This window comes from Penicillium citrinum (assembly GCF_028827155.1).
Source record: "Penicillium citrinum strain IBT 23319 chromosome Unknown utg000009l:1.0-4274883.0:1.0-4276374.0, whole genome shotgun sequence".
NCBI classification, from domain to species: Eukaryota; Fungi; Ascomycota; class Eurotiomycetes; order Eurotiales; family Aspergillaceae; genus Penicillium; species Penicillium citrinum.
The window spans coordinates 2,779,584-2,793,988 of NW_026622694.1; the positions used below are offsets into that span (position 1 = coordinate 2,779,584).

Genomic DNA, 14,405 nt, shown 5'->3' on the forward strand with positions numbered 1-14,405 from the left:
TTCCCGAGATTCTTTCCCACTGTCGCTTTTGCTTTCCCGACCAATTTTGACTGTTTTATTTAGTCTGGACTCGAATCGCCACAAAAGTTGAGTCAGACATAATATTTGATTGTTCTCTCTTCTCAAATAGTATTTCGACACTTTTCTTTACATCCAATCATCCCACACAGGAGTAACGAATCATTATGCCATCAACCAGTCTCTGCCAAGACGAGACATGTGCTCCTCCGTATAGTCTCATGGACGACTATAGCGAGGGAGCACACCCACAAATTCTTGAAGCTCTGCTTCGAACAAATTCTACACAACAAATCTCCTACGGAAACGATGAATATTCCGATTCTGCGAGACAATTGATTCGGGAACGAATTGATTGTGCCGACGATGAGGCAGATATTTTCTTTGTTCCCAGTGGAACCTCAGCAAATCTCATTTCCATTGCTAGCTGCTTAAGGCCTTATGAGGCCGTCATTACTTTGGACTCGGGTCATATTGCGTGCAAAGAAGCCGGTGCAATTGAAGCCACTGGCCACAAACTCATTCTCGTCCCTGCTGTTGACGGCAAAATGACGACAACAAATTTGCAAAAGGCCATGCAACAAAATCAATTTTTCCCTCATATGGCCAAACCTCGACTTCTTTACTTGTCTAATGCTTCCGAGACTGGAACAGTCTATACAAAACGTGAATTGAGCAATCTATCTGCGCTATGTAAACAACTGAACCTACTGCTTCTCATGGATGGTGCCCGGATTGGAACAGCCATGTGCTCAAAGAAAAACGACATGACTCTACGCGATATATTTGAGCTTACAGACATTTTTTGGATCGGCGGTACCAAAGCCGGTGCGCTTATGGGAGAAGCAATCGTCGTCAAGAAGGCCATTGCTGAAGGCTTCGTGTTCCATCTTAAGCAGCACGGTGCATTGCTGGCAAAGGGACGAATTATGGGTGTTCAATTCATGGAATTGTTCAAAGAAGATCTATTTTTCACATTGGCTACACATGCAAATGCCATGGCCGAAAGGATCTCTGCCAATTTCGAGAATCTAGGATACCGGTTGGCAGCGGAAACGGAGACAAATCAGGTATTTGTCACAATGCCCCAGCAATTAGCACAAAGACTACAAGATCGATTCCGGTTCTACATCTGGGATCAGTTAGATGATGGACAGGTAGTTGTAAGAATTGTCACATCTTGGGCTACGGACGAATTGCAGGTCGATAAGTTCAATGCATGGGTGAAACAGTGGACGGCGGCGACTAAGGAATTCGCTACTTAAAAAGGCAAATAGCGTATTCCATTGCATATTAATTAATAGAAATATAATGAGAGATGTTTTCAAACCATCATGTTCATTTCCAATCAATACTAGAGCCAAACTATAAAGAATCAGTTAGTATGTAGTTGTTGATCACATGACTCTTGGGATCGGCTGCTTGACTTTTGGCTTTGAAACCCTGGCTTGTCACTCTTCCCTTACTACTACTAGCACGGTGGCACAATTTCAAAAAAAAAAGTTCGAAGTCCGGAGGAGGCAACAACAACTTCAATTTGAATACATTCGTTCATATGAATTCTCAAAATCTGCAAGATAGCCCGCATGTCGTCCATTGGCGTGCTTGATCATCTCATCGTCGATTTCTACCTCTCATAGTATCAATCCAATGAGGCTATCCATATCATGTGATGCTTGTCGGTATGTTACTGGCTTTTCTTCACGTCCCATATATTCACTAATTTGGAAAGACGAGCCAAAGTCAAATGTGTTCACGATGGCAGTCCGCCTTGCAAGCGCTGTCAAAGAATCAAGGCTCAAGAATGCATTTTGACGGACCCCCGCGTCTCAAGGCCGGAAAAGTCAAAAGGAAATGCTAAACAGCAAACTTCACGGAAGCGGAAAGCAGTTTCTCGTGTCTCTCCCAATATTGAGAGTGACCACAGCCTCAATACGGTCACTCCCAGTGACATCATTACCGGCCAGAGGAATCCTATATCGTCTTTACCTCAAGCCACCGTGATCAGTGCCATAGAGACATATCGAAAGAAATTCCCGGTCGCAAATTTCCTGCATTACCCGTCCCTGATTTCTGATATATCGTCCAATTTCCAATCTGTGGATCCGATATTTGTTGCTTCCCTCTTATCTTTGTGCAGACGTTTCATGGTCGATGGTGCTCTTGAAGATGAGCAGGTCTACGCCGATTATGCTCGGGAAAATCTCGCGCACCGCGTCCTCGAGGCTCCCTCATTGTATCTTGCCCAATCTCTTGTGATCATATCATTCTATGAATGGGGAACGGGACGCCCATACCAGGCCTGGATGTACAGCGGTAAGTAGCTCAAGTGCATTCAATGGCTGACGTATATTCTAAGTGCTAATGTTGGTATAAGGGATGGCCACTTATATGATACAATCTCTTTTGAAAATGGCGGACGATAGTATGGAGCACAATCCCCATGATTTCCATGCTTCCCAGACTCAATACGAGCAGCTTGTCCGCACCTACTGGGTCTGCTTCGCGCAGGACTGTGAATTGAGCTCGGGAGCTCGTCAACACTTTGCTCTATCATTCTCTAATATTTCGGTTCCTCTTCCAATCAGTGACCGTGATTTCACGTTCAATCAGGTTCCAGAAAGAAGATTGATGCCTGCTGATATGAACAAAAACTGCTCTCTTGCAGGAAACTTTACGATTGAGCATGGGCTGACAATTGTTACCCGTGGCTTCGATATATTTGTAAGAATCCTCAGATTTGCAAATGAACATCGTCGCGCTCTGGCCTCGTTAACTTCGGATGATTCCGAGACATCGCCATTGCATCAGATCTGGCAAAAACTTAGGGAAGAATTAGAGGAATGGAGGTCACTCCAGGACAAGACGGTCCAATATCCCGATACACCTGTCCAGGCCCAAGTTTCCCTTGGATATGGAGAACTATTTGCCTATATCAATCTACTTTATTTCATGAGGTACGCTTCAAGCAGGGACACAAAGCCCCAAGTCATACTGACATTGAGCCAAGTATACTATTTCTGCATCGTGACCGCTTCCTTTCAAACCTCAAACCTCACTCTGATGTTTTTCATGACACGACGCACGATGACCAATATCAGCCTTACACCATCAAGCAGCTTTTCGAGGCCGCGCAGAGGATTGGCGGAGTGCTCTCGGCGCTCGAAACTTCGGAAGCTGCTGTTATGACACCTTACTCTGGTTTTAGTGTATTCGTTGCTGCACATATCAACATGTACGGCACTATTGCACCAGCACACTATCCCGGGGGACTTGAGAGGGCGGAAGAAGAGAAAAGTCATAACCTTAAATATCTCGAGCGACTGAGTAAATTCTGGCCAGTCGGTCGGAGCTGGGTGAGCAAATCCCCCCTCGTGTCCGTTGAAATACATACTATACATACTAAGAGAACTTAAAGTGGCGAACTGTCCAAGAGGCAAACAGATTTTATGAAATTGTTAAAAATTCCCAGACTCATCCTGAGACCGGCATGCATAGCCCCAGGAGATTCGCCCTCGCAGGTACACTCGATGAATATGGTGACATTCGTTCTCGTCCGAGGGCAATGAGTGCTGAGCCTGGAACCACGCAAAGCTCGCATCACGTACACAGGCCAGCATCGACACCTAGTCTTGAAGGTGATGCCTCTGTTTTCCCCAGAGATGGGTCCGCAATCTTAGGACATCCTGATTTCGAAACAGACATGTTCCAATGGCCCTTCATTGACGCATCATGGGCTGCAGGATTTGATGCAGGACTTGATGGACTTTGGCATAATTCGGGTTTATTTGACCCGAACCCATCTCTACGATAATTTCAGCCCCTTTCGAGGATACTTGACAGTCACGTAATGTCGATAAGAGAAGGAAATTGGTAATGATTGAAATGATTATATAAAAGGTGTCTGACAAATGTTTATGATTAGAAGGAGAATGTTTCTTCGTGGTTTCATGCAACATCCAAGGTTAGCGACTATCGCTATCCCGGCTCTCGATGGTCTGTTCCACCGCAACGGTCTTCCTGATTCCATCCTCATTAAATATAGAGTCCGCTGCCTCCGGGGCACCAGCAAATGAGATGAGATGGCTTTGATCGCCAAAGTTTGTCGCTTTGTCCCACTGGGAGTTGTTTTTGGAGGTGTTTCCGGTCTTGCGTTCTCCGAGTTGAATCTCAGAGCTCTGGTTGTAGTATTTCTGAGACGAATACTCCTTTCGATAATGGGCGAGTAAGACGTTGAGGACAGGGAGACAGGCACAGATTAGACCCATACCACCTTCGGCGTTACTGGAAAATAGAGTTAGGTGATGAACAACTTGGACATCCGGATGAAAAGGGGAACACATACCCAGATAAAATAACACACATGAAGACAATAGTCTGGTCAGGCGAAGTGCCATCTCGGAGGACCAACACCAGTCGATACAGACTGAATCCAACGGCAAAACCACCAGCGCCGAGTAAACCCATAACACGTAGCTTCTTGTTGCGTGACATTTGAAGAGACCATGTCAATGGCAAAGGCAAAACAAGGATGATAATGTCACTAACGACGCTAATGACAGAGTCGGCAATTAGGGCAGCGGTCTGGTCGAGACATGTTCCACCACCCTCGAGCTCCTCTCCTAGCCAGTAGAAGGGAATCGGATAACAGATGCGGATTTTGACGATCAAGGCAATGGCATAGTAGACACAGAGAGCACCGAGGAGTATGTAGATAAACCACACTTTGCCGCGGTATGGAGCGAAGATTCGAGTAAGGATCGAAAGGAGGGCAATCTTGACGAATAGTGCCATTGGACAATAAAGGATTGTGGCGATGTAGCAGAACTTCTTATATTGAATGATCACTTCCGGTTCTAGATCACCGATATGATATCCTCCGCCATGTCGACCAACTAAATGAATCAATATCATCAGCTTTTTCTTCTTTTTTTTTTCATTCTTTTTTCGATTTTTGTATGAATATAGGTACCTACCAAGAATACTGACACCGCAATAACCCATAAACAGACCCTGTAGGGCTCAGTTAGTCAATTGTTCAGTAAGTTCACAGCCAGTCATGCAAAGCATACCCAAGCTATAATGCACGTGTCTGTGATGCATGTTAGTAAAGATCTGATATCAAGGGGGAGGGTTGTGCGTTAAACTCACAATCTTCAACACCTAAGCGCTGCTTAAACCTAAAACGAGTGTAAAATCGTAGGGCAACAGCCGCAGAAACGATCGGAATGGACAGGCATTGCACCACGAGGTTTAACTTGTGGTAAACATCCTTGGGAGCATGAGCATCAGTCATTTTGAAGCTGTCACTCAACCCATACGGAGTATACAAGCAGCCAAATCGATCACGATGGGAAAATCGGGGTGTCAGGGACACATAAAGGTCCTTGACAGCGGATCTCCGTGCAGTATCAGCCCGCGACCCATAGGCGCTTTCCGACACAGAAAGTCATAACTAATCATAAATCAGGCGGAAATCATACACATAGTGGAGTTGAAGACTATTGATCCTCGTCTCCAATAGTGCACTAAACCACTAGGATCTTCCGATATCGAATCCTGATTGATTGTTGAAGCGATATAGTTCAACGAACCCGGATGTCGGACTCTATTACGTGGCCGGAGCCCGATGGATAGTTCTTCGCGAGTTCCGCGAAATCACTTGGACTCCACTGAATGACCTCCACTCTCTGATTAGAGTAAAGTGTTACGGATCCCCAAGCCTCGTATTTGCAGTCTTTGCACGCCAGCAAAGTCTCATTCCCACGTTCATTGCCACCGTTGTTTTACCCAGGCGGCACAAGTGGATTCCCACATGAACCCTAAACCTTTGGTTAGCCGAGTTGACAGTTTTGACAGCCAGGAGGTTCGAGAGCCCGAAAATAGGGGCAGAAGAATTGGAAGGGCTTGTCGGGTGAGTTGAAGTTCTAAATCCTTTTCTTCACAATTCTTGATTTTTACTTTTTTTTTTTTCCTTTACTCCGTATTCAATAACATAATCTTATTGTTCCTTTTTCTGCGCTATGACTATCCAATATATCAGCGGCGAAGAGTCGGGTCTTTTCCGGCCCTTGACTATTTCCAATGGCTCCCTCACTCTCCGCCACCGTATCATTCATGCGCCTTTGACCCGTAACCGCGGAGTGCCTGTGAACCCTAACAGTACTCCCGAGAATCCTAATCGTATTTGGGTTCCTGGAGACCTCATTGCCGAGTACTATGGCCAACGTGCTACCGAGGGCGGTCTCATCATCTCAGAAGGAATCCCACCTTCGCTTGAGGTATGTAACTGTATATCCATTCCCTCAAGGAGAAGGAATCTATTTTTGTATCATCTGTTGCTCGCAATTACAGCTACCAGTGGTTCAAATGGATTATGTTATGTGGAGTCTTGAACTTCGAACCCTTTCTGATCCTTGGTAACAACAGAGCAATGGTATGCCTGGTGTACCCGGTCTATTTACTCCCGAACAGGCCAACGGCTGGAAAAAGGTCGTGGATGCTGTTCACGCAAAGGGGGGATTTATTTTCTGTCAGCTCTGGCACGCTGGTCGTGCGACTATTCCCCAGATGACCGGATCTCCTGCGGTTTGCCCCTCCGCCAGTGTGTGGGACTCTCCAAAGGAATGCTATTCCCACCCGCCTGTGGGCTCCACCGAGCCCGTTCCATACGCCAACCACCCGCCTATTGAATTGTCCGTGCCACATATCAAGCAGACCATCCAGGACTATTGCAACGCTGCCAAGACAGCCATGGAAATTGGCTTCGATGGCGTGGAGATCCATTGTGGTAATGGATATCTGCCGGAGCAATTCCTCAGCTCCAATATCAATAAGCGGACTGATGACTATGGTGGCTCTCCAGAGAAGCGCTGCAAGTTTGTCCTCGAGTTGATGGATGAGGTTGCGAAGACTATTGGCGAACAAAACTTGTCGATCCGTTTGTCCCCATTTGGCTTGTTCAATCAGGCTCGTGGAGAGCAACGCCTTGAGACCTGGACTCACCTTTGCGAGGGTCTGAAGAAGGCTCATCCTGCTCTTTCCTATGTCAGCTTCGTTGAGCCGGTTCGTCTATCTCCTATACCCCTACCAGTTGAATAAGAAACATAGTATCAAACTGACTTTTGAAATCAGCGATTCGAACAAATCTTCAGTGAGGAAGAGAAACATACTTTCCTGCAGAGTTGGGGATTGAAGGACGTCACCCTTGATCGTTTCCGTAAGATCTTCGGCGAGACTCCTTTCTTCTCAGCAGGAGGTTTCGATGACAAGAACTCCTGGAATATTGTTGAGTCTGGAAAGTATGATGGACTTCTTTTCGGTCGTTACTTCATCAGTAACCCGGATTTGGTGCACCGTCTGGCTAAGGGATTGCCCTTGGCGCCTTATGATCGTACTCGCTTCTATGGGCCATTCGAGGACAATGCCTTCCATTACACTGACTATCCGACAATTGACAAGCAGTAGGTTTAACATTGAGTGATGACGTGACGATAGATTAGCCCAGCTAGGTCTGCCTTTGGAAATCGAAGAATGAGAAATATCTGTAATAGATAGTACTCCCAGTGGCAATTCTGATAGTCTGATACTATCAGTATAGCTACTCTGCACATATGTAGGTTGGAATATTCGTCAGCCAGTACTTCATATTCAAGGGTTTTTTTTTTCAGTTTTCTTTGATACCTCATCTCCGGGTTCTTTTTACTCCTTCAGAGATGCCTACTTGTACAAATGGAAGTAAATCAGTTCCTGATTCATGGGATGGCAACACAAGTTCAAGTTTGCAAAATTGGGAAACAAATATCTTCCTGTCATTGGGTCTTAGATTCCTTGATTCTCGTGGGGCCATTCAAAGATTGAAGGGGTCAATCGCACTCCGATCTACATGATTAAAGACGAACACAATCACTAGACTACTACAGTAGCAAGCGCCCCAAAGGATTCGAATACGCCACGGCTAGTATGGAACCCATTTTCATGGCCACAGTGCTAAGTCTCCCTACATTAGCTGCCCATGCTGCTGGAATATGAGCTCCACAAGTAAGCTCAGCTGAGAGAAAGCACTATACATACTGTTATGTTATAGGCAAAGATAGTAGGGTTAGACCCACTATCCGGGACATTAGTGTAGCCCATAAATGAGATCAGAACGGAGATAACTGTACAATCCTAGTCTCATACAGTAGTGTACCTCGGTAAATGATTTCTAGCTGCTTGACAAAGTACCTTTAGCTCTGAATTTGCCCCTCTATTTCTACTATGATAAGGTCATTATTAATTTTTATACACGCCGCCCCTTCGGTTGGAATGGAGGGCGATCTTCTGCGGAGTTAATTTCCGCAAATCAAATAGTGCGAAGATGGCGTTAGTAGCTTATACTGACTAGGTTAGTATCTACATACTGACACCTACGATAGTTATAGAATATTATAACATATCCATAACTCGGTAAACCTTCGGGAATAACAATCTAGGTAGTTTGTTATTCAGCCTTGTCTGGAGCCAGGAAATCAAGTCCAAATCTAACGAAACAAAGTATATTCTATTCCAGCCAGAGCGCCTTAATAGAATGACGCCAGCAAAGCAAAAAAAGGACAACTTGGAGTAACTTGGATATAATATCCGCAAAATTAGCCCCATACGTCCTCCTGCCACTTGTTCTTCTTCTTGACTGCCTTGCTCCAATTGTTGACTTCATCTTCAGACCACCCCTTCACAGCCATCATAGTCGACCCGACAGCCTTTTCAACCTCACGGGCCATCCCGGCACGCCCACAGACATAGAAGCTACCTCCTTCGTCGATAAGCTTAACCACATCTTCACCAAATTCTGAAACCCGATCTTGTACATATTTCCGTGGGCTACCTTCTTGTCTCGAGAATGCTGTCACGAGACGCAATTTATCACCGAGTGTCTTCTGCATCTCCTCCAACTCTTCTCTATAAATGAAATCCTCGTTGGTATTACGACATCCAAAGAAGAGAATCATTTGGCCGATCTCCTTTCCAACTTTTTGAACCTGGCACCTCTCAGAGAGGAACGCGCGGAAAGGAGCAAGGCCGGTTCCGGCGCCGACCATGATCAATGGAGTCTTGCCGGTGATGGGAAGCTTGAACTTGCTCCGTCTAATATGGGCGAAGACTTTGCCGTCCTTTAGAGCATCGCTGGGCCCATTGAGATGGTAGGTGATTCCGTATGGGTGCGGTTGAGATCGTGCTTGCTGGGAGATGGCTAAGAGGTAGTTGGATGTGACGCCGTGAATAAGCTCGTTCGTGTTGTCGGGTAAGGGAGTTGTGGTGGCAATAGCTGTAATGGATGGCTTACGGGGCGAGACCACACTGCTCGATGAGATGGAGTAGTAGCGAGGGCGAATATGAGGCAAGGTTTCGACAAGATAGGCGAGAGGAAGGTTAGACCAAGTCTGCCCTGGGCACGCAAGCCGCAAGAGACGACCAATATTCAGATGTGTTCGATTGATGAAATTGGCATATTGGTTTTTATCTTGTCCAAGCTGTAGAAGGTAGGCCTTTGCCTCTGGGGTTGGCGCAAACTGTGCGAGATCGCGAACATTGTCACGATTGACTGGAGCGCAAATCTCAAGATAATAGCGCAGAAGTGCGTGTGTGGTTGTAGGCGATGGAATGGTCACTTTAGTAGCCGAGTCAATGGCTTTGATATGTAGAGGGATATCGCGTCGTGAAGAAGTACCAAGCACCTGAAGAAGAAGATCGACTTCAGAATCTGGGTTTCCAGGCCAGACAGCCAAGTGATCACCAGTCTTATAGGTAAGCTCCGGCTGGCTGGTTAAGTCCAGGTCCATGTGCAGGCAGTGACGGTCAGATGAGGTAAAAAGCTCTCTAGAATTTGAGATACTCAATGTGCGAACGACTGAGGATTGATTGGCTTTAGAGCCATCGCTTTGTCCATGAGGCTCTCCGTGGTGAAGATCGATGGGCTCCAAAGACTCGTCTTCCTGGACTAACAGGCTCGGGATATATTTGGCTTCAACTTCTTGGAATCCCAGCTGTTCCTTGAAAACCGAAAACAATTGGTCTTTCCATGACATGAAGTCCTCTTCGGTTGCGCCCTCGGCATCATTTGCTTTACCAACTGGCATTAAGGGCTGGGCACCGAATTTGTTCAGTCCCTCCACGACAATATCCACAACTTTGTTGTAGAATTTGTAATTTGTATTTCCCAGTCCGAATGCAGCATATCGAAGGTTAGAGAGAGAGATATCGGTGGCCTTGGTGATCCAGCTCCAGAATTCTACTGTGTTGTCGCTGGGATCACCCTCGCCGTAGGTCGAAACAATGAAAATGGCGAGCTTGGTATTGGGAATTTCGGATATGGTCACCGGATCATAATCAGAAAGATCCGCCGTCATGCATTCTTGGCCCCATCGAATAGTAACCTCTCTAGCTAAACGGTGGGCAAATCCTTCTGCTGTACCAGACTGAGACCCCCAGAAGACTACGATGTCCTTCCCAGTCTCTTCAAGTTTTTGTGCGATATTTCTAGTCTCCTTGTTGGCGTTGGCACCAGCTTGTCCGCCATTCTTCAATTGGGGTCTCTCATATGCCAAGTAGGCGTATGGATCAGGTTGATCCCAAAGATAACCACGAGAGATATAAGCACCCGATACGCCTGCGATGATAGCCAGTGCGGCATAATCAGCCATCCCGGTTGGTGTTCCATATTTGTAGATCTGATCGAGCAGTACCGGTGGAATGTTCCATTGTGATGCGAGATGTGAAAGTGAGGCCATAATGTAAGGCAGAGATTGTTAGGTCTCTCTGAAAGGCGACAATTCAAAGCATCAATATATGGCAGTAATTTGACAAGAAAAAAAAGGTCAAGGTATTGGAAAGGAATACTCGAGGGAAGATGGAAACGGCACTGGATGAAGAAAATCCGGGGTCTCTCTGTCATTCAAATATCAAATCCATGGGCAGCTAACGCTTTTTTCCACCGAGACAAATACTCCAAAACCAAGATAAATATCCCGATCGAAGCTATAATTGGCGTAGAATTTAGGCTTGGGATCTGCATCATCCCCAAGTTTCCCCGCGTCCTCGCGGGGAAAATTCCCTATCAGAGCGAGTGGTTCGGCGGTTATTGAATGACGGCTATTCATAACGCCATTTGTTGATTGGATATCATGAATGAGATTGCAGTCCACAATCAGTGAAGACCTTCCAAACATAGGAAAATATCTCCCAAATGGGCCACTCGGGCAAAATGAAGCACCTGGGATCTTGCGTTATGTCACTGCGCTCTCCACGTTTTACTCGCAGGCAATTGCATCTCTCGGAAATGAAAAGCTAACCACTGGATTTGATATAAAATTTCTCATTCACGATCAGGATCTGCTTGAATACTGTTTGTATGTGGGTCCTTCTCTGATCGAAGCGATTCAATGGCCTCTTAATGCCCGTAACATGCGGGAATCGACGTGGTACTGCAAGAACTTGAAAACGCCGTCCTAATCAATTTTACTTCAATTCGTTTGTAAATGAAGATGCCCGAGATTTATCTCTACTTTACGTCTCACTGTTTCTTAATTTGATGTGAAGAAGTAAATGCAAAGATGTTTGTCTGAAACTAGGCTGGTTAATGAACGGGGTAATTTCCCCGAAGGACTCAAGCCGACAACCCCAGAGAACGCCCCCCCCCCCGCGTGGGATAATTCATTTTGTAGTAATCGAGGGGTTGCGGGGTAAACAACCTATTGGTCTTGTTGGCGATAATCTAGAGAAGGCTAGAACTGTGATGTAAACGAGACAATTCGTATTACTTTGAACGTGATATCGCCTACGCCTGATCTGCACCCCATTCCAGCAGGCAAGCACCACAATTCTTCCAAGGTTGACCGTAATTTAGCATAGTATTAGTTAGGTGGCCATTCTATTTTGGTCTGCCTGAGAACTTGAACTAAAATTTAATTGCAAGTTGTAAGAAAGGAAGAATCGCATTCTATTCGGGAATCTCCAAAACGAGATAGTATCTCATCGACAGGTCATCAAAATAAAGAACAAAAAAAAGGTAGACACTGAAGAATGTAAATGTCAGTCATCAGCAACGTATCTATCTATGCCTCCGATCCCAAGTCCCGACGCCAAATTTTCACAGGCATATCGCCCAAAATCAAATTCATGGTCTCCTCTCGCTGCAATTCCCACCCTGGATATGCTAGAGCAAAGTCGTACCGATGCACCATGGATGCAACAGCTTTGGTCTGTTCGAGGTACGAGATGTTTCGGCCGATGCAAGATCGAGCGCCAGCAGAGAAGGCAATGAGATATGGCTGAAGGGATTTACCTTCTTCACCCAGCCACCGCTCAGGAATGTACTGATCGGCATTGGGGAAGACACTCTCAAGGCGATGGGCAACAAAAGCAGACATGCTCACACTGGTGTTTCCAGCGACCCACTCACCGAGAATGTTAGTACCCTCTGCCGGAGTCTCGCGAGGCAATCCATGGGAAGTAGGCGGGAAGATACGAAGAGATTCGTCCAGACAAGCACGTAGATATGGTAGGTGCTTTACCTTGTCGTAATCCGCGACAACCTCGTCTTCGTCGAGAACGGCGTCAAGCTCTTCTCTCAACTTCCTCAGTGTCCGTGGGTTCCGAATGAGCTGGTACATCACATTGGTGATAGCCACGGCAGTAGTAACACTGCCAGCGTTCATCATAATGTTACATTCAGCAACTACCTCGCCCCATTCGAGGTTGTTAGGGTTGCCATTTTTGTCCTCCATTAGTGCTTGGAAGAAATCGTCAAGCTTCTCGCCACTTTCATACCGACGCAGTCGTTGGAGTCCTCGACGCCACATGATGTTCTCCCAGTTCTCAGCCGATGTCGACATACGGCGAAAGAAAGGAATCACATCGACAAGTTTGTTCAGAGTAGGGTACCAGTCATAGTTCCACAGAACGTAAGATTGCTTGCGAGCAGTGGGATAAAGTGCCTGACGGAGACTAGTCTCATATGTTGAACCATCCTTTCGCTCGGCAATACACATATCGTTTCCCTGATCAAGGAAACCGAGATGCTCGGAAAGTCCAATATCGGCGATAGCATCCAGAGTGAAGAAATTGTTCCAGCCCCGAAGGTCCAGAGTCAGATCATCTTGGGCCGGGGCTACTTTTCCGGATGCCACGTCTTCTTTCGGAGGTTCAGTGCAGACTTTGTCGAAATGTTTGAACATTCTTTGAACCTTGTCGGTCACCTTGAACTCCCAGCTCTCGAGGTTCTTCAGTGCGTAGGCTGACGAGAGAACCTTGCGCTTCCGAGCATGGTCAGGCTTGTCAACTACATCTGCCAGATTGAAATGACTTCCGGCAGTGACTGAGTATGACCCATCCTTGGTGCATTTTGTGTTGTGTCCATAGATATCTTTGATAGCTCGAGCGTCACCATAAGAGAGCATGTTGGGACCAGTTCGAATGACGGGGTGCTTCTTGTGTAACTGAGATAGTTCTCTTGATCGGAAACCTCTTCCAGCCATCAGCATGAAAGGTATCGCTGAGAATCCTGAGAATGGAGAGAGATTGGGGTATTTTCGCAAGCCTGAAATAGATGTTAGCGATTTTCTGCCAGTGATCATCATGACTTCTATAACTGGTCATACCCTTAGGGTCACGAAGATATTCAACATAAGGTATAACCAAGAAATATAAAAACGCAAAAAAGACAAGGCCAATGGCATATGGGGCCAGTGATACAAACGACCACATGCCTCCAGGCTGGCTTAAAGTTGTTGCCAGAGAAGTCATGGTGAACAAAGTCCTCGAAAAAGATTGTCTATGGCCTAAACTCTGGGGGAGGACTAAAGAGTGTGAAAACGAAAAGAAAAAGTCTGTCGTGAAAATAAGAACAGTTGTTCCAGGGTCGTCACGATATAAGTATCATTGACAGGATTGCACATTACTACCCTCCAAGAACTATAACAACTTAATAAGTAGAAACAGCCAGCTGAGGGGCTTCATGTCGCCTGGCCTGGAAATACAGCCCGCGCCTACTCAACGACAAATTTCCATCACGAGGTTCTATCCAGCAGGTTTCCACGTATAGGTGTATGGGAATAAGCTGTCAATGGTCGATCATGTCTTGCATCCAGTGATCTTTCAGTGGCTTGAGTGGGTCTTGCAGGGACGGGGAAAATTGCCCTTGCGAGAATGGAAATTGGCCCCGATATCTTAAAGTTAACCAGCATCATTTCACAGATCTTACTTGGATAATGCGGGGTTGGAGAAGCTGTGGCTGATTCAAATGAGCACATCTTCTGGGGAATGTCTCTCTTTCAAGAGTCCAGCGAATTAAGCGTAAACCAATTGCATCCTTCGATTTTTGGCTAGAAGTACTCTTCTCAATTCGATGA

The 14,405-nt window shown here is 46.1% G+C and overlaps 6 protein-coding genes across 6 annotated transcripts; 3 read left to right on the forward strand and 3 right to left on the reverse strand.

Moving 5' to 3' along the window:
• Window positions 1–185: 185 nt before the first annotated feature.
• On the forward strand, window positions 186–1,283 carry N7469_010516 (threonine aldolase family protein; the record flags this gene model as incomplete). Its single annotated transcript, XM_056649421.1, has 1 exon — window positions 186–1,283. The coding sequence occupies one exon, from the start codon at window positions 186–188 to the stop codon at window positions 1,281–1,283; it is 1,098 nt and encodes a 365-aa protein (XP_056496552.1).
• Window positions 1,284–1,668: 385 nt separating this feature from the next.
• N7469_010517 (transcription factor domain-containing protein) lies at window positions 1,669–3,832 on the forward strand (the record flags this gene model as incomplete). The annotated part of the gene is made up of 5 exons (XM_056649422.1): window positions 1,669–1,700; window positions 1,751–2,334; window positions 2,396–2,975; window positions 3,029–3,374; window positions 3,437–3,832. 5 exons carry the CDS (start codon window positions 1,669–1,671, stop codon window positions 3,830–3,832), a joined length of 1,938 nt encoding a protein of 645 aa, XP_056496553.1.
• A 151-nt stretch (window positions 3,833–3,983) lies between these two features.
• On the reverse strand, window positions 3,984–5,314 carry N7469_010518 (uncharacterized protein; the record flags this gene model as incomplete). Its single annotated transcript, XM_056649423.1, has 5 exons — window positions 3,984–4,302; window positions 4,364–4,913; window positions 4,995–5,031; window positions 5,091–5,110; window positions 5,170–5,314. The coding sequence occupies 5 exons, from the start codon at window positions 5,312–5,314 to the stop codon at window positions 3,984–3,986; spliced, it is 1,071 nt and encodes a 356-aa protein (XP_056496554.1).
• A 727-nt stretch (window positions 5,315–6,041) lies between these two features.
• N7469_010519 (alkene reductase) lies at window positions 6,042–7,485 on the forward strand (the record flags this gene model as incomplete). Its single annotated transcript, XM_056649424.1, has 3 exons — window positions 6,042–6,299; window positions 6,448–7,083; window positions 7,153–7,485. The coding sequence occupies 3 exons, from the start codon at window positions 6,042–6,044 to the stop codon at window positions 7,483–7,485; spliced, it is 1,227 nt and encodes a 408-aa protein (XP_056496555.1).
• Window positions 7,486–8,648: 1,163 nt separating this feature from the next.
• On the reverse strand, window positions 8,649–10,787 carry N7469_010520 (NADPH cytochrome P450 oxidoreductase family protein; the record flags this gene model as incomplete). The annotated part of the gene is made up of 1 exon (XM_056649425.1): window positions 8,649–10,787. One exon carries the CDS (start codon window positions 10,785–10,787, stop codon window positions 8,649–8,651), a length of 2,139 nt encoding a protein of 712 aa, XP_056496556.1.
• A 1,323-nt stretch (window positions 10,788–12,110) lies between these two features.
• On the reverse strand, window positions 12,111–13,800 carry N7469_010521 (cytochrome P450; the record flags this gene model as incomplete). Its single annotated transcript, XM_056649426.1, has 2 exons — window positions 12,111–13,594; window positions 13,656–13,800. 2 exons carry the CDS (start codon window positions 13,798–13,800, stop codon window positions 12,111–12,113), a joined length of 1,629 nt encoding a protein of 542 aa, XP_056496557.1.
• Between the last annotated feature and the right edge of the window lie 605 nt (window positions 13,801–14,405).